The 24,840-nt window shown below is 42.2% G+C and overlaps 1 protein-coding gene across 1 annotated transcript in view; it reads right to left on the minus strand.

The window, feature by feature from the left end:
• The window catches only part of ADAMTS18 (ADAM metallopeptidase with thrombospondin type 1 motif 18), a 156,372-nt gene that overhangs the window by 18,254 nt on the left and 113,278 nt on the right, over positions 1-24,840 (minus strand). Inside the window, exons 11-15 of the mRNA XM_066242865.1 lie at positions 22,457-22,629; positions 18,610-18,740; positions 17,678-17,801; positions 16,744-16,988; positions 360-501 (exon numbers count right to left, since the gene is read on the minus strand). Of these exons, the coding sequence (XP_066098962.1) occupies positions 360-501; positions 16,744-16,988; positions 17,678-17,801; positions 18,610-18,740; positions 22,457-22,629 (815 nt within the window). The remainder of the gene's footprint in view (positions 1-359; positions 502-16,743; positions 16,989-17,677; positions 17,802-18,609; positions 18,741-22,456; positions 22,630-24,840) is intronic.

A 24,840-nucleotide genomic window follows, 5' to 3' on the forward strand; every position in this document is an offset into this window, starting at 1 on the left:
TCCCAGTGGGGGGTCTTTACCAAAAGAAAAGTCATGGTTGGGAGAAACTAAAGTATAAGCTGAAAAATTAAAAATATATATACAAGGACATATGCAGATATTCTTATATTTATACATAGATTCTATATCTTTCCCTCCTGTAAGTTTCTGATGTATAACATTTGAGTCCTGGTTGTGGCTCACTTGAGTTTTGTAAGCATCAGTTCTTTTCTACAATACTACTTGCTTTTTACAGTGATGTTTCCCATAAGAGACAGTTCTTTTCTTGCTTATTCAACCCCTACAATTTAAAGAGGCCCAGAGTGAAAGAACCTGTTTTAAGGAGAGACTTGGAAGATGGAATTTAGAAATCCCCTCACCTCCACCGCAGGACATGGAGCAGTCGGACTGCACTGTGCTCCAGGCATAGGTGGGTCTCTTCGTGGCTGGCTGAGTGCCGTTCATGACCTTGGGAAGCGCGTACTTCCAAGCGATGCCCGGATTTTTGCCCTGCATCAGAAGCTGGACAGTGTAAGATACAAATCAGAGACCAAGATGCAGGTCAGACCCTGGAATTCCAGAAATCTCACTGAACATTTTAAAGATATTTGTATGACATTTTGACCTTAAACTTGGTTCACATCATGGTTCCCAAGTATGTTTTATGTTGATTTAATGTTTTCCCATGACGCTTTAAAATGTGTACCGCCACACCATCAAAAGTGTGATTAAGATAAATGCATAGGGAAACATGACTTGACATTTGCCACAAGCCCCAAGCCCTCAACTCTAGGTACAAAATAATTGCATTAATACACCAAAAGTTGGGGTTTTTTTACATTATATTAAAGGAAAGGTTATATTATGAGGTCTTAACCAAATAGAATGTGTCTGTTAACTGTGTACCAAGATGAGCAACAGATAAGACAGAAATATGATAAGATTATATATATACACATGTGTGTGTGAATGGATCTAACCTTAAAAGGGCAAAGCCTTAGGATAAATCTGATCCTGTAAGATCTGACTACTAAAATAAAAATCATTTATAGGCACATTCTAGGGACCAGGCACCTTGCTGATTTTTTTTCTGTGCATTATCTTAAAACATAGCTCTAATTAACCACTTTATAATGGAGGTGTCTACTTTTTCACTGAAACAAACAAACCTGAGAAGACCTTGTACAAATCACACGGGTGAGGAGTGAATGAGCTTAAAACAGAACTTAGGACAACAGAATGTGTCTAAATGCTGCAATGGGTCACCTTGTTTTTGGTGGGCGAACATTATTCGCCACCCTTCCCAATTCTCTCTTAACTACCCGTCTCTTCTCTTCTTTCAAGCTCCAAGCATGAATATAAATAGCTGCTTGTCTCTGCCCCATGAGTCTTGTGGAAAATTCTTTACCACCAGCACTGGGTATTTATGCCTATGAAGCAAAGCAGATTTCCAGTTAAAAATAGAAACCTTTGGCTCTATCTCTGTCTGGTGGGATCCCACCTCAATTAAAGTTGGGTGAGTGGCAGCTGTTCAAGGACCTCCATTAGACCAGACCACTCCTTAGGATGCTACAATATGGTTTATACTTTGTGATTAGCTTAAACGTATCCAAAATTATAATGGCTTACTTGAAAGATTCCATGGTGTGAACATCATCTGTTGCACAACAAAACAATTTTTTAGGTGAGAGGAGGGGAGATAGTGAGACTCTAGTGTGTGATCCAGCCAGGATCCACCCAGCAACTCCCATCTGGGGTGATGGTCAAACCAACTGAGGTATTTTTAGCACCTGAGGCCGATGCTCGAACCAATCGAGCCACCGGCTGCAGGAAGGGAAGAGGCAGAGAAGGAGGAGAGGGAGGAAAAGAGAAGCAGATGGTCACTTCTCCTGTGTGCCCTGACCAGGAATCGAAACAGGGACGTCAATACGCTGGACTGACACTCTATCCACTGAGCCAGCTGGCCAGGGTCCAAAATACATTTTGATGCTTCCCAGAAACAACCAAAATGTTAATGATGGGTCTTTGTTCCCCTCACCCCCATCCAAAACAAAAAACACAAAAATAACAAACAGGGAGCGCTATTAGTATAGACAAATACCAAATTCTCACTAGTCCCCAATGAAAACCTTCTTAGAGCTAAGGTTCTAGGAGCTTTTTAGTTTTGAGAGCTTTTCAGTCTTTGTTTTTCTTATTTTTACAGCTAAATCATGCAACTGTTCTTAGAAGCATGTGTCCAGTTGTGTCATAGCATTCCAAACATTTTGAATAAACAGTATGCTTTCCTTATTTGAGATTTTTGCAGTGTTTCCGTAAATGTCGTTGTGTGCTATTAATGAAATAGACACTCCAGCGCCACCCCCCCACACACACAATTCAACTAGAATTTTGAGAGCTTTCTTATTTTTTTACACTCAGTAGATAATCTTGATGGTCACTGATTTCTCAACTCAATTTCTCCTTCAACTAAAAAGTAGTATCTCCGATGCCACATTTTGGGTTGCTGTTTTATTTCTGCACCAGGAACGCAGAGATCTCGTAGGGGAGAAGATAGTGCAGGGCATCACATGCACATGGAGTAAAAGACAAGCGGCCCTGGCCGGTTGGCTCAGTGGTGGAGCGTCGGCCTGGCGTGCGGGGAACCCAGGTTCGATTCCCGGCCAGGGCACATAGGAGAGGCGCCCATTTGCTTCTCCACCTCCCCCTCCTTCCTCTCTGTCTCTCTCTTCCCCTCCCGCAGCCAAGGCTCCATTGGAGCAGAGATGGCCCGGGCGCTGGGGATGGCTCCTTGGCCTCTGCCCCAGGCGCTAGAGTGGCTCTGGTCGCAACGGAGCAACGCCCCGGAGGGGCAGAGCATCGCCCCCTGGTGGGCGTGCCGGGTGGATCCCGGTCGGGCGCATGCGGGAGTCTATCTGACTGTCCCCGTTTCCAGCTTCAGAAGAAAAAAAAAAAAAAGACAAGTGAACTGCCTAAGGGTGAGAGTGAGCTCAGGCTCATGGGGCAGGATGATATTACAATACAGTGCAGGAGCATGACGCATGCGTGTGTGGAAGGCATATTCAGCTGTATGCGGGATAAAGAAATCTCACTTATCTCCTCTTCCTAGGACCACCCATTTCCCTCATTCACACTAGATCCTGACTTCTGCTGCCAAAGGGGAAAGTGATCCCTAATGGAAATGCAAAGAAAATTAAACTTTAGTTCTTGCTCTGGGGATTTTCAAGGACTTCTATTCTGGTGATTTAACACATTTTCAAAGGGCATTTAACATATACTCTGCTTTCATCTTTCAGATAGCTTGTAGGACTTAAGCCATACATGGCATGTGGTTTTACTGTGAAACATTTTAAAATGTTGCCGTGAACAGCAGAATGCATTTAAAGAAAATTAGACTGTGAAGATCAAAGTGTCATCACGATTGAACAAACAGAACCAACGGGGATGTCAGGTTTCTCCAAGTCTCCAGGAAAGCCAACCATAAAAAAATTATCAAAATTATCCTGCTACTAACACGACAACTGAGACAATCTCCCCATCAAACCTGCTTCTGCATCTACACACACACACCTCCTCGCCTGTGACCCGGCGTGCCCTGTCCTGACTCTGCTGGGAGTCCAGGTTGTCCCCACGCTCCGGTTTCCACCTCCCTCGCCTGTGGCAGGACATCGCTACTACAGCTGACCTCTCTTTCTTGAGCCTTACCTAAAATTCCCTATCAGTTGGATCATTCCCATGATGCATGCAAATATGATATTATAGCTCTTAAGAAAAAACTTACCCTCATATATCCCTCCAGCTCTTGTCTCGTCTTTCTTTTTAGAGCAAAAATTCCTCAAGAGGTGCCTTTAGTCTCTGTGCCCATGTGTGTCCTCATTAGCCCGTGACTCCTTTCTGTCACGTGTCCCTCCCACCACGTCACCGAAGCTGCTCTTTCACGAACGCCTTGTGATGTTCAGTAGCTGATGGACCTCATCTTACTCAACCAGTCACCAGCATTGGACATGGTCCATCACTTCCTCTTTTCTTTGCCACCAGAGACTCATTTCTTCAGTTCCTTTCCCAACTCACTGACCTTCCTTTCTAGTCTCCTTTGCTAAGTTGTCCTCATCTCCTGACTATTCAATACCAAAGTGACCTCCAACCTCTGGACCATTTCTCTTATTTATCTGAACTCTCCCTTCTAGGTGACTGCATCTAGTCCTGTGATTTTAAATGCAACCAACATTGGTGACAACAACCAAATCCCCTAATTCTACATCACTTTCCAACAGCACGTTCCGCAATGATGACAATACACTATAATCCTGCCTTGTTCCATAGGGTAGACACAAGCCACATGTGGCTACTGAGCACTAGTATACTAGCGTGATAGAAGAACACTAGTGACCTTAACCATGCATGGATAGTGCTTGCCATATAGGACAACACCCCTGTCAATGAACCCTGTTTTCTGACTTCCATATTCATATGTTCACTGCCTACTTGGCATCCATACTTGAATGTTTAAAAGGAGTATCAACATCCCACACTGAATTCTCAATACTTCTCCCTTTTCTTCCCAATCTCATAAAATGGCAACTCAATTCTTCTAATTGTTCAGACCAAAATTAAAAGTTGGAGGCACCTTGATCTATCTTTTCCTCACACGCCATAGCTAATCAGTCAGGAAACAGTGTTAACTTCACATTCAACGTATCTCCGATCCGGCCAGGTCTCCCTTCGTCTATCGTCACTGCTGCTGCCCCAAGCCACCACCACCCCTTCTTATGTCCCCGGTCACGGCTCTCTCTCGATGAGGGGAGGCATAACCTCCAGCAGAGGAAGTGATGCAGGGCCACACAAAAGTAATACAGTCCCTCAAGAGGTTACAGAGTACCATGAACCCACAAAAAGAAACCAAACGCTGCTGTAAAATGGGAGGAGGGGGGGTGTCACATGACGGAAGCAGCCATGCCACTGTCATTTAATTAATGCAGCATTTTGGTGGATGATTTCATCAAAAAAGCCACAGAAACAATAAAACAGAACTTAAGTTTTGGTTGAGGGTTTGTATTCCTCTCAAAGGACAAACTTCTATACAGAGTTTCCCATCTGCCTTCCTTCATAGCTTAAACAAAAGTATGTCAAGATCCCTTGAAAAGTAAAATTATTGAGCAAAAACTAAAAAGAGTAGCAAACAGACTAACAGCAAGAAGGCAATGAATCCATTTCGTATATTATCAAGGTAATGAGAAGTTTACTTACGTAGCCAAAGCAGGCGAAGAATAACTTACACAATTTACTGCTATTGTTCGTGGGATTATGCAACTTTAAATGACTAACCATGAAACACATAGAGCTGGATATCATCGTATTACTGTTATAGTTTTATAGCCGATAGCATAAAGGATATATTCTTATACTTTGTTGAACATCTTAATGCATTCAATGAATGCATAAGTAAATAAAAGTCTCATTTAAAAGAAGAAAATCAAATGAGTCAAGGCCTGACCGTAACATCTGTGCAGCTGTAAGTTCACATATAGAGTTGTATGCGTGCTCACTCACATACACTAAAAAACAATATTTGTATAAACTAGCAGAAAGCTGATATAAGAATTTATTTTAGTAACTCCTCCTAAAAACCTCTGAAAGATAGTAATTATTTAAACAAATACAAACCAAGACGAAATATATATATAATAGAAGACGAGCATTGCCAATTGTCATATTATTTGCTTTTCGAAGATGAGTAAGATCTATCTCTGTTCTTTTCTTTACCTTGTATTGAGCACAATACACAGGAATAGTATTCTCTCTTAGTTTTTTCTGTTTTTACTATTTCCTTTGGAAACAGACTATCTATGTGATGAATAAAATAGTTTCAAAAAGACTCTACTTGCCTGACCAGGCAGTGGTACAGTGAATAGAATGTCGGACTGGGATGCGGAGGACCCAGGTTCAAAACTCTGAGGTTGCTGGCTTGAGCGCAGGCTCATATGGTTTGAGCAAGGCTCACCCGCTTGAGCAAGGGGTCACTCAGTCTGCTGTAGCCCCCTGGTCAAGGCACATATGAGAAAGCAATCAATGAACAACTGAGGTGCCGCAACAAAGAATTGATGCTTCTCATCTCTCTCCCTTCCTGTCTGTCCCTATCTGTCCCTCTCTCTGTCTCTCTCTGCCTCTGTCACACACACACACACACACACACACACAAAGAATGGACTTAAAAAAAAAGAAAGAAAACCCAATCCTATTCAGGAATGGCTACATGATTTCTGGGGCTCAGGGCAAAAATTAAAATGAAAAGCTGCTTATTTAAAACAACTAAGAATTTCAAGTTGGTGACAGCACAGCATTAGAGTAAACACAGGGCCCTCCTGAGCACGAGGTCCTGTGCGACTCTGCAGCCTGGTATTCTAAATATGGCATTGCCTGCTCTTCCTAGATGAAGACCACAGCCCCCAGTGTGGTGGGCTTGTTTATACCTTCATACCTCAGAATAACTATGGCCATCATCTTGACCCCAGTCGGCCCCCACCAGGATCTGGGAAGGAGCAGGACCACGGGCGACGTGTGATAACCGCATAGCTGAGATTCTAACTGTGAATGTTGGAGAACACCCCTGGGACAATACATAATTTGAAAATAATTCCCATCACTCACATCTATTTTACAACATGCTCAGTGACTTTGCCAGGAGCAGTCCATAACTTCTCAGAGCACGAGTGGAGGACATAAACGCCCCGCAGGTCACGGGAATGCCACACTGGCCCCTTCCCACCTCCGACAGGTTAACATCACAACGGCGTGGCTCCTGAACCAACCCACACTGCGTGTCAGACGATACAGCTGTGCTGCTCAATGTACACATTTGGAAAGACCGCCAGCGATTCAGTCTACTTAACTGGTCGTAGACCAGAGAATTTTCCAGCCAACTAGCACTGGGTCTCTAATTTACAGTTGGCAAGCAACCTCCTTAAATGCTTCCAGGTCCTCGGTAGAACTGTTTAATGTCTACCTTTAACACAGGAACCACCTGACTTCAGACACAACACTCAGCAGCTTTGACCACAGGGTGCAGAGCTATAAAATTTACAGCTTCTTAAGCTGGAACACCACCGACGGGGGCTGGATTCTACAACCGCCCTCTGGAGGCACGGGGGGGGGGGGGGGCGGGGGGGGCGGTGCAGCTCCTGCTCAAGGGACACAGCGTTCAAACAAAGGACGGGCGAGTCATTTTGGGGAAACGGGCTTCTTTCTTTTGCTCTCATGTTTAATTTCTAGTGTTAAAACTATAAACGACCAACCAGCTTTGTATTTGGTTCTAGGCCCTTGGGTGGGGAGAAATATATAAATATATATAATATATATAATATATATATGTCATATATATTATATATATCATATATATATCCTATTTCTTCTCTAGAAATCAAAGAGTTATGGAGAGGCTGGAAAGACTGGTTTTTCATTTAATGTGTGCTAGAAAGCATGTTTCTTATCTTTAGTAATGCATTTTTATTTTTATTTTTTGTATTTTTCTGAAGCTGGAAACGGGAAGAGACAGTCAGACAGACTCCCACATGCGCCTGACCGGGATCCACCCAGTACGCCCACCAGGGGCGATGCTCTGCCCACCAGGGGGCGATGCTCTGCCCCTCCGGGGCATCACTCTGCCGAGACCAGAGCCACTCTAGCGCCTGGGGCAGAGGCCAAGGAGCCATCCCCAGCGCCCGGGCCATCTTTGCTTCAATGGAGCCTTGGCTGCGGGAGGGGAAGAGAGAGACAGAGAGGAAGGAGGGGGTGGAGAAGCAAATGGGCGCTTCTCCTATGTGCCCTGGCCGGGAATCGAACTCGGGTCCCCCGCATGCCAGGCCAACGCTCTACCACTGAGCCAACCGGCCAGGGCCTAGTAATGCATTTTAATGCTTACAAAATACTAATAGCCATACTTACCGCATGCCCGGCACCATACTGCACATGTAGTATCTCATTTGAAGTTGATAACATTATGAGGAAGGTAAAATGCTATTAATGTTCCGATACTGTAGATGAATGAACCAGTAAACCAATGCACAGGATCAGGGAGCTGGTAAACAGAAGCACCAGACTAGAGTCTCTAACGTGGCCTGACTCCAAAACTCGGCCTCTTAATTCTCGCGACACTGCCTCCCCAACTATGAAACACGACGTCTGCGATCCTAACTTAAAATTCTGAAAACGGTCTCAAATGTTGAAAAGGTTTTGTCACTAGGATTCAAGAGCATACTACGTATGCTGTGGGCCTTGTGCTACGGGGTTCGAACCCTGAACATTTTATTCCTTGAACAAGCAAACATCTGATTTAAGCATCCCTGACTTTTCATCTCCTAAATCCATTTTCGCCTGGGTTTGTTTAGATGTGTTATTTAACCACTGCTTTAACAACTGACACGCGATGTACTTTCTAGATTGGCCCTTCCCGATAAGTCACGAACTGCGCCACGTGTTCTGTGCGCACTCACGCTCCTCCGGGAGAGAGACGTCGGTGATGCGGGTTCGCGTTTGTGTACGTTCTTGCGATTGTTGGAAGCCCTGGTGATGTGAAAAGCCAGGCTGTTGTCGTTGCCTTCTCGTTTGCGTCAAAGCTTGAAGACAGAGCCGATGCCCTCCCTGCTATTACGTGTGAGTGAGCCGGACCTGACGAGAGACAGCCACGCAGAGGTGCGCACGGGGACTGGCAGGGACGTCTGCTAGGCAGCTTCAAAGGTGCGGCTGACACACTGAACCCCGGCTCCGGCTCTGATTCAACTCATCGACATTCCTCAGAGTTCAGTGAGGAGGAATAGTGTCCTCCCACCCGTCACAGAAGTATTTGCCGTGAATTCACCGCGGCCGACGTTTCTAATAGAAGATGGCACTCTCCAGACAGACCATGTGGCATCGCCAAAGCACCTCGGAATTGTCCCCTGGAGTCCGAGAGTTTCTGTTTTTAATCATCTGTTCTGAATTAATTCTCCATTATGTCTCTGCCTCTTCTGTGTTCTGCGTCTTCACTCAGCTCATGCTACTTGGCTAATCTTCCCCTTACACTGAGTTTATCTGGAAGCTCGTCTTCACTCCCTGCAGCTCCTCTCCCTGGGGGGAGTTCAGACAGCAGGGTCACGGGGAAGGAGCTAAATGAGAAGGTAATGCTCTGTCCCTGGCGCTCACACACTGTCATCTCACTGATCTATGTGCCCGTCCACCTGGTCTTCTGCCCCTCTATCATCTCCGTTTGCCAAAGAGCGGAAGAAGTTGTTTATTATAGTAATTTTCTTTAGATGTCTCTTTCTGCCTTGAAAGTGGCCCGTGGTTAACCTATTTCTCACTTACTGTCATTACAAAGGCCGCTGTCCCGTTCAGCATCAGGAGTCTCCCTTGGTACCCTAGTAATTGGGGAGGAGGTTTCAAAGAGTGAAACGCCCCTTTTGCCCCTTTACAGAGAGGGGAAAGAAAACCTTCACATACAGGAGTGCTTTTCAAGACTTAAAAAAAAAAAAAAAAAAAGGAATCCTGTAAAAACACAGGTGATCATATTTCAGTCTTAGAATAGCAACCTGTGTTATCATGTCATTCTGAATCACCGTTAATCAAACAGAGATGAAGTTACTTTATAATGAAACACTCATGATGAATTTTCTCACCCACCCTCCAACTGCATAACAGTTTGATAGAGAATGTGACTCATTCATTGTTTAGTGTGGGGGGGGGGAGAAAGAGACAGAAGCAGACAGATGGAGAATGAGGGAGAGAGAGGGGAAGTGGAAGGAGAGAAAGAATGTGGGGAGAGAAGAAATGGAACAGAAAGGGGAGAGGTGAGGATGTAGGGGGCAGAGAGAGGGCATCAGCTAACAAAATGGCTCATCTTAGACAATTTTGAAGAATGTAGCGTCTCTAAGTAGACACCTTGGCTAATTATGAAAAAAAATGTTTGTGCTCTTAATTATCGTTGTCAAGGCCCCCTAAAGTTACATATTAAACAGGCATTTCGCATGGTGCCTAACCAAGGAAGAGTCAGTGGCCTGACATGACTACAGCAATCTCAAAATGGAAAAAAAAAAATCAAGTTTTTAGCCACACTCCAAAGGCCAGTGAACATACATCAACTTCAGATTAAATGATTATTTTCCAACAAGGCATGTGTAAATTTCAACTCTGATCTTCAGTTTTCACATTTCTGTCACTTCAAAATTTAATTCCTTACACTGCACACACATGCACACACACAATGTGGGGTGTGGAAGTAACATAGACGTAGTTTTCCTTGATCTTCCCAAACACAATGAAATAAATAGTGCAGTGGACTATATATAATATCCTAAAGACTACTGAAATATAAACTAACTCTTAAATCTTTCAAATAACTGACAAGTGCACTAGTTCGATGAGAAAGTCCTCAGACTTTATTTCAGGATTATCTTGTGCGGAATGAGTTGGCTAAAAGACATATGTGGAAATTATCTAGTTTATAATAAATAACTGTATCCGTGGTGACCTCAGAAAGTGTATGATAGCCAAATCAATACTGACTTCTTTTGGTGCTGGGGAGGGGGGTGTGTGTGCATGTGGATGAGGTGTTTCTCCCCAGGCAATGCAGAAATGTAATACAGCGTCATAAAAAAATTAGCTCCTTTTCTCCAACTCACTTACATATATATGTGTATTTCAAAATAAGAAGTTGATTGGTGGACTTAAATAATGCCTAAACATTGTAAGATCTGACAATCATATAAATCTTCGGTTACCCCTCTGAATTTCCCTTGGTGACCAAGGAAACTGACAGGGCCAGCTCTGTTTAAATGATCACACAGCCCTTGCACGTGTTGAAACATGCAGAGCCAAGCTTCTCAGGCGAATGGACGCTTATAAGGAAGGCTGTATGTTAAAACTGGGTGGGCATACGACTCAGTGATAAAACCAAAGGTCTGTTTTCCATTTAAACTGAGCTTCCCTATGAAGATGTTCTATAAAGCTTTGACATATAAACACAACCAGAAACACAAGACCCTTTTATTTGGTGTCAGGCCATGCATTTTTTTTTCCCCCTTGGAGTTAACTGACAGCAGTCAATCACCGCCCCCCCCCCCCCCCAGGATGGCAGCACAAACTGCCTTGCACTAGAAAACGATCGGACATAAGCAAAAAGGATCTGGGAAACCCACCACCTGGGAAGGCAGATGGAGGGGGCGGCTACTGTGAACTGGTCAGTGACTTCTTACGCGTAAATGATTCACGTGGGGGAAAGGCAAGCATTTTAGCAACCATGTTAATTCCTCAAATGCGATTCAGGAAGATCATATTTCAATACTTGAAATGCTAGTCACTGCACCCAACTATAAACTCTACGCAGTTCTAAGACTAATCCTAAAACATGACGAAATCCCGTGGTTTTGTAACTGTGTACTTTAGAGGTCTGGGCTTTTTGGAGGACTCCAGATCACAACTGCGGCTTGAGACAGAGGGAAAGAAATGGGGTGAGAAGAGGCAGGCCTCTGGGCCTGTCCCTCCTGACTCTGGTCAGAGACACTCTCCTGTCATTCAATTTGTATGGATCACCTTTACATATGATTTTTCAATTCGGAAAGAAGATTCTACTTTTTAAATGTATCAGTGAATTTTATCATTGGATGTCCTTCATCCAATAAATATTACTGGGAGCATCTACCATGTTCTAGGTACTATGGCAGCCCTGGGAGCTACAAAGATGAGTTAAGTCATTCTGCTAATATATGCTTTCAGGTGCTATTAAAGTGCTTAAGGATAGTGCTCTAGGATACAAGGGAAGACATTAGTTTAGCATTAGTTTGGGAAATCATTTCCCAAATGAGAAAATTGGAACCTGGATAGTTTCAGTGACTCATGCAAAGACGCACAGGGTGGAGCACAGAAACCCGCAGTGCCAACTATGTCTACTCATGCTCTCTGCTCGAGCCCACATTGCTTCCAAAGGAATGGGATCCAAGATCCAAACTCACTCTTTACATCCGCTACAGACCTGAGGCATAACTCATGCCTTAGCCACTGGGCACTTCCCACGTCTGGTACAAGGCACCCAATATGTGTTTAATTTCTTCTTCTCAGACATCAAGAGAAAGCAAGCAGAGGAAAATTACTTTGAAGGTAGTAACCTAAATCAATACATACCAAGGTGTTTGAAGATGGGAACTAGGTAAGACATTGGGAGGACTGGATTAATATAGATAAACGGGCCTGACCTGTGGTGGCGCAGTAAATAAAGCGTCGACCTGGAATGCTGAGGTCGCCGGTTCGAAACCCCAGGCTTGCCTGGTCAAGGCTCATTTGGGAGTTGATGCTTCCTGCTCCTCCCCTAATATCTCTCTCTCCTCTCTCTTTCTCTCACTCCCCCCTCCCCTCTCTAAAAAGAATAAATTACAAATAAAATAAAAATATCAATAAATGAGACAAAAATAAGGACATTATCCTTAAAAGGCCACCCTCATGTGTTCTGGCAAATATACGCTTCTGCTGAATTTTACACAATAAGAACTCAGTGAACACGCGAATATTTTTTACGTGGCCAAGAAGAGTTTTCCTTCACAGACGTATACTTTCTGTGGATGGAACAGCATCTTTTATTCTGGTCATTCCCACATTTTGTCAGCATTCCACAGGATTGTAAAACACATTCAACATTTTTATATTGGCGTGAACATATTTTTGGCTTCCCAAGTATTCATTTTGGTTCAATTCATAGTTGTGTGAAAAGGCACACAACTATGAACTTGAACTTCCTTTAAAGAATGCAGCCACGGACTACTTGGATATGGATATACACTCTAGTTTTGGAAAAATGTAATTTATTGCTTACTCTGATTTTCACTTTTTCTTAAAATCACTGCGTTATATTGATTCAGGAGAGGTCTGAACGCATGATAAAAAACTGGCCTGAAATGTGATGGTCTCCTGAGAGGAATAAAGTAATTTAAATATTAAAGTCATTAACCCCACTATTTTTAAAAGATAAAACAGACATAATACTAGGTCACTGGATTTGATTTTTTTAAAGCTCCTAGCATATTTGTAAGTTTTGAATGAAACCATAACGCCTTTAAAAATACAAGTCATTTGTGTCCAATTAATCACTTAAGTTTCCCTCTAGATTGCTCTCAGACAGGTCACATTCCTAGGACATTAATTCAAGCTTTCATTGATTCTATAAGTAGAGTGAGTGCAGAAAGTGTGGCTTCATAAAGCAATAGCTAAGCAAACGTGACCTTACCCCACTGCAGTGAAACTATGATTTTTGTATTGATAGTGATATTACTGTAGTTCTTATTTTTAGTAATAAAGTAGTCAAAATTAATTTTTAAAATATATTATACATATCTGATTGAACCTGGGAAAGATTTTTATAATTTTAGCATTTTATTTAGATCGATCTAATATTTCCCCTTATATTTTAATTGGGTTTCCCCCCCCCCCCAAGGTGCTGCCTATATTTGCAAATGGATATAGATGATGAACTTGCCCAGTTTGGGAGAACCCCATCACCAACTGAGGCCATCCTTCTATGTCTCAAAAATAGCTCCTAAACATCAGGAAAAAATTGTGAACAGCCCAAAGAGTTCATTTTCGCCAGAACTAAAAGATATTAGATGCATAAAGCTACAGAGTTATGCTTAGAGTAAGCAAAGCCCAGATGAAAATTCTCAGCTGGAAGCTGGCACAACGCTCAGGGGCGGTGCGTGTCGATTATCCGGTTCACTCGGTCGGCATGGACGGTGCCAGGGGACGTTTGGGGCGCTGCGGATGAAAGCCAGGAGGGGCTCCGTGGTTCTGCTGTGCACTTGCTGCCACTCTCGCCACACTCTTTGTTGTGGTTTTCCTACAGATGATGCATGTTTAACGGCAAACCTTAAATTACCAACAGGACTGTCAACACCTACTGGAATGGCTTTGTGTTGATGCACAAAACTGGAGAAACAACAACAACAAAAAAAAAACGGCTGCTTGTCGCGAAGGAGTAAAACACACATTTCTCCCGAGGGATGAGTTGCAAGTGGCTCGGACGGCTCGCAGCTGCAGCTGTGAGGGACACTGCACCCCGCTTCCCCGGTCGATCTCATTTTTCAGCCACCAAACCTGGTGTGCGTCCGTGTGCTCAGAGATGAAGCAGAGACCTCCCCAAAACTGAGGAAGCCATGTGGCTCTAAAACACATGCCGTGCAAGCTGAGTATATATACCTCCCGACTGAAAATACACCTTTTCTAAAGGATAAAAGAAGATGTTTGTGGCTTAGATGCTGGATAGAAAGGAAACAGAGCAGACAGACACATCTAAAAAAAAAATAGTTTGAAAAAATGCCTAGGAATCCTTACTCAGAGAGATCAACTCCTGGGCCTCAGGTCTAATGAAGGTGCGCGTCAGGGGCTGAATTCTCCGTTGAGTTCCAACCAGCCTAACCTCCGTCCAGTTGGATCGGAGGTCCTATGCTCATCCTCTGAAAGGCCTCAGCGGGCTGGAAGAAGCTGGAAGGATGTTTTATGCTGACAGCTCATCTCAGGGTTAGCATTGTGACATCTCTGAGGGCCCTTCGGTCACCCGGACAGAGCAGATAGAACCGAGCACCTCAAGTTTATAAGATAATGGAAAGTTAACTCACGGACGGGACCTAGGTCCTAGTTTACAAACTCAAACACTGCTCTTACTGGGCCCAGAAGTTACTTTTTCTTAAGGGATAGCAGAAAGCTATATTTTCAACAACAAAAAAGTAAGAAATCACCTTACATTAAAGTACTGATCCATCTTGTTTTAATATGCAGATTGGGGAGCTGGGTGTGGCTTGTGGTCAGCAGTTTGCTAACCCTGGTCTGAGGATCAGATTTACAAAATGTATGTGTGAGGTGCTCAGAAGGCAAAATGATAATCGTGCTTGTAAACACTGAGTGCCAAGTACTTTGTAAACACTGAACCTATCTTAAATTATCCTTCCAATAGCCCTAACAGTTAGCTGGTATTGTTGGCCTGTTTTACAAATGTGGGTATTAAGTGACACAGAACTTAAGAAACTTGGCTGAGCCTGACCAGGCGGTGGCGCAGTGGATAGAGCGTTGGACTGGGATGCCGAGGACCCAGGTTTGAGACCCCGAGGTCACCAGCTTGAGTACGGGCTCATCTGGCTTGAGCAAAATAAAAAATGCTCACCAGCTTAGACCCAAGGTCGCTGGCTCAAGTAAGGGGTTACTCAGTCTGCTGAAGGCCCGCGGTCAAGGCACATATGAGAAAGCAATCAATGAACAACTAAGGTGTCGCAACGAAAAACTGATAATTGATGCTTCTCATCTCTCTCTGTTCCTGTCTTATTGTCCCTATCTATCCCTCTCTCTGACTCTCTCTCTCTGTCCCTGTAAAGAAAAAAAAAAGAAACTTGGCTGAGTGTACAGCTAGTTAACTCTTAGCCTTATGTGTACAGTATCTGACTCAGAATCCAAAATTACAGGTGGTCATTTTTTTTTTAACTTTCTACTTATTTTCCTCAGTAAATGATTAAGGCTAACACTTTTAATAATAATAATAATAATAATAATAATAATAATAATAATAAACAGTATGATTATTATTGAATTAAGCTAATGTTGCCCTGAATTAGAAGAGCAGTATGGCTGGACTGAGCGTAGCTAATCCCACCCCGTAGACGGGAAAGACCTAGGCTACAGTTTCCCCGGGCTTTTCCCTGCACTGGGTGAGCTAGGCAAATCCCATTATGCTTTCTTCACACTTCATTGCTTATTTTTCTGGTGCATCAGGGAGGTAGGTTTTCTATCCCAATTCTGTGGGTGAGAAATTGCAGCTCCAAAGGACCAACGTTGAGGGCCTGGCTACGTCAGCCCTCAGCAAGTGGGAGCCAGTGGGAACCGCGCAACCTGAAGCCCTGAAAGTGAATGGTCCGCCCCATCCAGTGTGAAGTAAACATTACGCGGACCAAAGAAAATGCACACACAATCGTCTGCAAAGTCGTCGCACATATGTTGGCTGTTTTGATATAATTATTACTCATTAACTATATTTCTTACCTCTAAGAAAATGACAACCTACCAAAGTGAGGTGGTTTGCTGTAAAACAAAACAAAACAAAAAAAAACGACCCACAAAAGTCAGGTGCTTTGCTCTGTGATTCAAACTTGCTTGGCACTCAAGTAAGTGTCCTTTCTACTCTATCACTGCCTCCCGGGCCAGTAGACTTACGTGGTGAGTTGGTACAATGGACCACCCAAATGGCAGACATAGAGAAATTAGAACAATGTAAAAAGTATTTCTGTAGCCTGGCCAGGGGTGGCGTAATGGATAAAGCCTTGACCTGGGATGCTGAGGTTGATGGTTCGAAACCCTGGGCTTATCCAGTCAAGGCACAGACAACAAGCAATCAATGAACAACTGAAGTGAAGCAACTATGAGTTAACACTTCTCGCTCTACCAACCTACCCCTCTGTAAAATCAATCAATAAAAATCTTTAAAAACATATTCCTACTCTATATACTCCTTAGCATTCAGGACAGCCTCGTATAGCAGAGAAAGGTTGGCATTTAAATATGAAAACCATACATTTTCTTGGAGCCCCTTTGGATTCCTGCCCCTTGCCCCCGAAATGGCATTGCTGTTTTTTTTCCCCTTTGCACTCTGGCATTTAACCAGTTAGGAAACGTGAACTAGAAGGGCCGGAGTTCAGCCAGCTCAAGGTGGGATCATCATTATACACTGAGCAAGAGGCACTGAGAACTGAAGGAACAGAAGGGGCTTACTTCAAAGACCAGCGTCTCGTTAGTGGGTCCTGGTGCGTACAGACGTTCCGGGCGGTTGAAGGTGCGCTGGTATTCAAACACCGTCCCAGCGAAGGGGAAGTCCCCGGGCCAGTCGATGCTCCAGCCCCCTGTTAGGTAATACTTTTGATGGAGGCTTCGGACTGCGAGGTAACTGGAGGATATCTGCAGTTCCTGGATCTCAATGCTTCGGGCCCCCGCCGGAATGACGACGACTGGGTAATATTCTAGGCGGAAAGAACAGAACATTTCCGGTTTCCATTGAAGGTGACCAGAGACGCTCAGAGACATGTAGTGGCCATTTTTTATAAAGTGGGGTTTCTGAATCATTCACGGACATTCATTTCTACTTTTATGAAGTGAAAATGATCAGTCATTTCATTTTGCAAGTGGTAGGAGCCCCAGAGAGATATATGTGGCTTCCCCAAGCACTTGTGTGTGGATAGAAGCTACTCGTGAGACGCAAGAATGCTTCCAATTTTTCATCTGCCTACAAGAAAATTAGAGCCATGTAATCACAGTGATATTCAAAAAGCAGGGCTCAAGGTTTAATCTTACTAAAGATGTTTAGATAATTGCTTCAAACATTACAAGGGTGTATTATCTAACTTTCATAATAAGTTCTTTGTTTAACAAATGAATGTAGGGCATATGATAGCCTGGTGAGCACATTAAAAGTGCCAAGCAGAAGAATATTTAACACGTCTAGATGTATGTATTGATAAAAACACTCCTTACACTGAAAACCCATCTGTCCTCCCTAACTCTTGCAGAAATGTCAAAAGCCATCATCTTCCATGTGTCAGGTAGCCAGGTAGAGGCTCAACCACATTTAGCATCACTTGAACTTGAACTTGCTCAGTCACAAAAAATGTGTCCCATCAGTAACAGCAAAGAAAACAGCAGCCTCTCTTACCATTTGCTTTATGCTGGTTGAGGTACAGGCCTTTGTAAAACTTGCAGGTCGAATTATCACCTTTGCAAATACCACATGCATCAGAAACTGCTTTAGAGCCAAGTTCATGATCACATCCCACCGGCTGTGACAAGAAGGAAAAAAAGTGAAAGAAATCAAAGGTCGGAGAAGCCAGTGGCTGAGAATTTTCCTGTATTTACAGAACATTAGGAAAGAGGGTCAGCTATATGGTTAAAAGCACAGGGTCAAGTCAAGTGTGACTGACTCGGGGATCAATTCCTTCTTCTGTCATTACTAGATGGATGCCTAGGCAGTTATACAACTTATCTAGGCTTCGACTCTTCATCTGTAAAACCAGATAAAAAGTCAGCATTGCTACCAAAGGCAGGTGACCTTACTTGGGCCCAGCTCTACTAGTGAAACGTAAAAATGCTACACACACACACACACACACACACACACACACACACACCCTTAAGAGATCAAAGATCTCTCAATTAAATTAAAAGAGAAAGGAGATACCCAAACAGAAAACAGAAATAAATAGTAGTACTATTTCAATTTGTGAGGTTCTAATCATATAATGTATATACTTAGTGAATACGCAATAAAAGTTCACTATTACATACATTCTTATTTAATATTTACAACTACTAGGTGAAGTGGTGTGTATTATCTCCATTCTATATAGATATAAATGGAGTAAGAAGGAAACTACAAAAGCAGATGGCGGCCATGCGGCAAGGAAGTGGGGAATTCGAAGACAGTCCTCATGTTCAATCTGAAAAGGTTGACCTTGAACCCTCTGTCACCTGCTTTTCTGCAGACAGAGTCTCTGGCCACACGCCTCACACATCTCACACTCACACTCACACTCGATAGGAGGAAACACAAGCATGATCAGACATCCCAAAGCAGAAAGTTTCTCTTACTTCACAAATCCCATCAATACAAACATCATTTTTGTTTGGGGAGCAAGGAGTTCCGTCCTTCACCTTGCTGGACATTGCGAAAAAAAACTCGAAGTTCTCAGCCTTGCAGTACAGTCTGCAGCGGTCCTCCTCTAGAAGCAAGGAGAGCAAGACAGAACACGGTCAGGGGAGATCGGGGAGAAGGACACGGCCGAAAGCTAGCAGGATCAAAACTGAAGAAGTTATTTACAGTTTGTGTGTGCTTATGCATGTGGCTTTAAAAATTATGAATGCCATTTAGTAATCCATATAAAACTGCTTTAACATTAACATGTCTGGTTTTTTTAAATTTTTGTAATCCTTAATACTAGCCCCGATACACAGGTGGGGATATCTCCTTGGGTAGCAAATATTTGAGGCTTCACAGACCCTATGGCCTGCCACTGACAATAGATAAATTATGGGGTGTTTAAAGTTCCAATAAAACTTTATTTTTATATTTATTTTTTAAATTCTATTTTTCAATTACAGTTGGCATTCAATATTATTATAATACTTCCCAGTATATGGAACATTGGTTAGACAATTAAATAATTTACAGAGCGATCCCCGATATCTCAGGTACCGACCTGGCAACATACGTAGTTATTACAATCTCATTGACTGCAGCCCCTATGCTGACTTTACATCCACGTGGCTATTTTATAAATACCAGTTTGTACTGTAAATCCCTTCACCTTTTCACCCAGTCCCCAGCCCCCCTCACCTCTGGTAACCAACAGTCTGTTCACTGTGCCTAGGGGTCTATGTTTATTCATTTATTTTGTTCTTTTAGATTCCACATATAAGAGAAATCATATGGTATTTGTCTTTTTCCAATAAAACTTTGTTTTTGTTGCTGCTGCTGTTTTTAAAAAAGCAGGTCTGATTTGGCCCACAGGCTTTAGTTCGCTGACCTATGATTTAGAACATGGCTTATTTCAGATATTTCTTCAATCAATTAAGAGAAAAAACTTTAGGCATTTTAGAGAAAAACAGAGCTGAATCATGTCAAGGAAGAGGAGGCAAAGAAACTGAACCTACAGGCTACCACTATGTAATTGTATTGACCACTACGTGTCTGGGAAGTTTCTGGCATCAAAGGCAAAAAGAAAAAAAAGTATTATATTTATAGAGCTCTTGTTATTGGAATGAAGCTATTAGGCTAATTTCTCACACACAAAGCATCCCTTTAAGCCAGGAACCCCAGATGACATTTCTCACGAGACCTGAAGCAGGCAACACTGTGTGATATCCCAGACAACAGTCTTACAACAAACATGTAAACAGTCTACAAATAGTTGTGCTTCAGAAAGCCTCTCAATAAAGGACAAGGCCAAAAATGAGAAAGAAGTTCAATTATTAGGTTCCAAATATGCAGATGTCTGGGTGGCTTAAATTTTTTTCTCCCACCTAGAGATTTTTTTTTTAATAGCAGCTTTATTTAACACCTGCTAATTTGCTAATTTCTACATGTGAAATGAGAGAGACAGAATTAATAAGTTCTAGAAGTGTTGGGGGTGTTTCTGGTTTTCTGTTTGTTTATTTGTTTAGCACAGGTTCCTGAGCAAGTTATAAATTAGTTCATGAGAAACACACAAGGAAAAAAATCTCACTACCGTAAGACAAAGATGGCCTGCATTTATGAATGTCATCCCTTATTTTTCCCAAACTCATAAAAGTCGCAAGACCTTCAAATCATGATCAGTCTTTTCTGATCTAAGTGTCAAAAGGAGAATGGGGAGGAACATGGCCTTCATTTTCTGTCTCCTCCCACAAGGATTTGGGTTCCCAAGGCCAGGGTCTCTGTTTTGCCCAATGAAGTTTCCTCTGCATCAGGCAGGGTGTCTGCCATGCAGTAAACGCTCAGTGAACAGCTGTTGAGGGAATGAATGGAATGGCATGCTCCTTACTCAGTAAAAACTCCCAACAAATTTAGTCAAAGAACTTTGAGACCAGAAAACATCTTATAAGTTACAAAGTTGATTTGCTTAACTTCCTCTCTCTCTATATATATTCAAGATAGAGCCCATTTAAAGAATGATGATAATAATCTATTAACAGATTCCATAAACACGATATTTGAATGAAAGATGTCATGCGGGAAAGGTCAAGGAATGCCCAAGATGGCAAAGCAAAGAGCAGAGGGGAAATGAAAGAAAGGACAACAAAGTCTTGGAGAAAGAACCACAGATAGGAAACATGGAATTATGGAAAAGTACTGCCAAGAGAAAATAAATCTTCAAGTATTAGATTTGAATGCAACTGTTGCTATTCTATCTAATTGTCCACTAGGACCTGTTGTAGCCTTCCTAGGCGATTACTCAGTTGATAGAATGCCTCCGGTGACGAAGAGCTTACAGCTCATAAAGGGACATACAGTATTTCCAGTGTGGACAATTGATATTTATCTAGTCATTCATTCCAAAAGTAATAAATGAGTACAAAGTACTGTTCTTCCATGCTGGAGACATAAGCATGCTCACAACAGACAAAGGTTCCATCCTTGTAGAACCTAAATTCTTATGGAGAAAGAAAGTAATAAATAAATGGCTGTACAATTACAAATTCATGCACTGATAAGAGATAATGAAGAATAAAGCAGATTAAAGGCTCAAGGAATAACACAAAGAAAGTATATTTTGGAAAAGCCAGCAAGTCAAGTCTCTCTGAAGAGGCGATACAGTTAAACAGTTCTTAGCCCTTAAATTAATTCTACCTGCTGAAACAATTTTAAATAAATCTAAATCCCCTTCTATTCCACAACTCTTTGAATTTTTGAAGGCAACCAATTTCTTTTCTACAGGAAACATCTATGTCGATTCCTCACTGCTTCCTCCTAAGACACAGATTGTAGAACTTTCCTGTCTGTCTTTGTGTTTCGGACACTCATGACCCAGAAACAGATCGCTGCTCCTACAAGGGCTGGGCTGGTGTTGAGTCGAGTTGCACTACCATCTTCTTTGTTCTAACAATGTCTCTAATTACGTTGGCTGCTTTATGGTCATTGAAAATCCAGGTTCATTTTGAGCTTTGGCAGTCTTATTTCCCATGAGTTGTCCTTAACTTTAGTCTCCTTCCATTGTACACACGTGCAGCTGGCTTCCCATTTATCCATTCTCAAGGGAGCATGGGTGAGGTCTGATGAACCAAATGAGTACACATATAATGGAGAGGAAATAACCGGAACAGTGACAGCTTCTTCTGCACATTACATTTGCATTTTATAATAATTAAAATGAATGTTTTGATACTTAACCAAAATAAAAACAAATTAATTTGAAATTAAAATACAAACCATTACTTTAAGTTATAACAAGTACTAAGACCCTAGTACAAAAATATTTTTTATTCGTGTGTGTGTGTGTGTGTGCGTGTGTGTATGTATGCGTGCATACTCTGCAAACAGGCCTTCCCATGCCTGTAATCATCTAACGTGTCAGTTACTGAGTATGGTGTCTCAGTGGGGCATATATGGTTTCACGAGTTTTGGTCTGGATAATTCATACCAATTTCAATTAACATCCCTGGGAGACTTCATTGCTGAAATGTCAAAGGTAAGTTTAGAAATATAAGTGCATTCCAAACACATGAATACTTTGCCTTTCAGATGTGGGAGACAAGGGGTGTCTTGTGAAAAAAAAATAAGTGTGTAAAAATAAACAAAACCTATGGAACTGAATTTTAAAATGGGCCAGGGTGGGTCTGGGGGGACAAGAGATAAAAACAGAATCTCTTTCATATAGGCAGCGAGTTCTTCCATGTGGTTCAGTCACTTTACCGTCCACATAGAGGCACATTTATTGGAAAAGCACAGAGACCAAATTACCTTCCACTTTAGTGTAGGGTTTCCACTGGTAGAACCATCCACGAAAAGGTTTGCTGTTATACTCTGCACACTGCTGGGCTCGAAAATCCAAGCTATTTTCATTACAAGGGTTAATATTGCACAGCTGATAAATGCGGCTAGAACCCGGACAGAACTTGCCACCATACTGAGGTCTAAAAATAAAATGAAAGAACTTTAATGCTAGCAGTCAAAGGGCTCACAGTCACACAGGATAATAAAAGGAACCATTCAGATGAGGGTTGTCACAGGGTACACAGTCTATTATGAGAATGGAAGCACGTAGCAGACAACTTATCACATCCCCTCTCGGATCTGTGGCAGACATAACTAATCAATCAGAGCTTATGCTTCATTTTATTTTTTGGAGGAGCCTGACATGTCCTCAAAATCCCTCTCAATGTAGCCCTCAGGTAGCCACTACCACTGTTCATCCATTGAAATTGGAGGGTTAGATGAAACTTATTTTGTCATCTCTGATCCAACGTCTACATTTTGGCAATTTCCTTAAAGACAACAGCATATTCTTAATACTCATTCTATCACCTTATGTGTTAGAAAATCTGTCAACACATATCAACGTTCTTATTAATGTAGACATGTGCTACCCACACAAACACATATACCCCCAACACTGGCATCAAAATTCTTCAAATGTGAAGAATTTGTCCACTTTTGTCCCATTTCTAAGCACCCACCTTCCTATAGGTCTCCCTGTACCTGCTGCTATTCAGAAATTCAGGACACTGGGGAGAAAACAAAAATCTCATCTGCCATGTTTTTCCAACCCAGCTTTGTCAGTCACTGAGCTGATATTTTGATTACTGTCTGACTCTTGCGTGTTCTATTCTAATTGCTCCTAAACTCCAAGGCAAAACATTCCCTTGTTTTCATCTGTACAATCGCTTTTTAACTTTGCAGGTGGCCTACTCTTTTCCTGCCAAGCACGATGGGAAATGAATTTCAAGAGTAGGGAATCCCATTAGAACATAAATAATTAGGATCTAATGGCAAGCTCTTTCAGATCTTGGTAGGCAGGCTGCAAAGAGCCAGAAAGCAAAATAAAGAAAAAAGGAGCACAAACCACACTGAAAAATCACCAATCGCATCTTATCCAATTCAATCTGGGCACAAAGCAATTGCTTCCCTTTCTTTTCCACTTTTTTGTAGTTTTCTCCAAAGGCTAAAACCCAATGATGGATCAACTCACACCATGCAAACATATAACATGAAAGAAGGCTTCAGGTTAATAAATTTACATGATTAAAATTCCTTGTCCCTTTAGGAAGCACAAGAATGCTATAAGACACCCCTGGAGTTGCTTCAGCATATTTGATCAAATCCTCTTAGAACTGCATGCGAAAATGGATTCAACAGAAACGGGAAGTGTCATGCTGCCAGATTCAGATTTTTCTGCTATTCAAAACATTCTGTTGTAACTACTTAAACATCCAGCAGTCATTGTGCGAGATCAAATCCCTGAGGACTTCTTAAATCATCATCTACAAAGCATTTAGGAAAACTTTCAAGTGGCCTCTGCCAGTCTTCCTGTTGCCGGTCACCTTTGCAAGGCAAATCTCAAACTTTCTCAGTGGAAGACCCTCTGTCTGCGATTTTACAAATAGCTCTCATTTTAGATGCCTTAAATGCAATAAAAAGAAAGAAGACCACATGTGTTGCTTTTTCAACTCAAGAGATTTTCACATGGGAAAGACTTCAAAACTCATAGAATGGTCTCTTCATTCGACAGAGGAAGAAAAACATGGCTGACAGAGCTCATCAACATTGCGGCATGAAGGTCACATGGCCAGAGGAGAGCAGAGTCTCTGGACTCTGTATGATCCCCTGCCCGCTCCATCCACCCACACTTCACTGAGTCGGACCACGGACCAGGCATGGAACAGGAAGGGAGTAACACCCAATGGTTGGGGAGAGGGCTTTTCTAATGAGCCTGATCTGGGATGAAATATTCTCTGCCTCTTTCCAGCTTGTCTGTAGGCAGTTTTATTTAACCTTTTGATCTCTAAAGTGGGGGCCACTGTGACAATTAATCAAGACAACATTTGTATAGAATTTAGAGCAGAATCTAGGGCCCGGTTAACACAAATATATCATAGCTATTTTCAGATGCTTTCTACTTTTAATGTTTGGAGAGAATTTGGACTTTTCCATCAAACCCACAAACACAGGTACATTTTTCTGCAGCTATGCACATAAGCGTTAGGCTAAATTAACTGAAAAATTTATGATGACATCCCTTGGTAGAATAAGCTCTTTAAGATAAAAAACAAAAATATAAACAGAAAAAAAATGTCTAGGCATATGATTTTGTATTTGTATTATTTGTCTATTATAAAATTTGTGTT

The sequence above is a fragment of the Saccopteryx bilineata genome, chromosome 9 (genome assembly GCF_036850765.1).
Source record: "Saccopteryx bilineata isolate mSacBil1 chromosome 9, mSacBil1_pri_phased_curated, whole genome shotgun sequence".
NCBI classification, from domain to species: Eukaryota; Metazoa; Chordata; class Mammalia; order Chiroptera; family Emballonuridae; genus Saccopteryx; species Saccopteryx bilineata.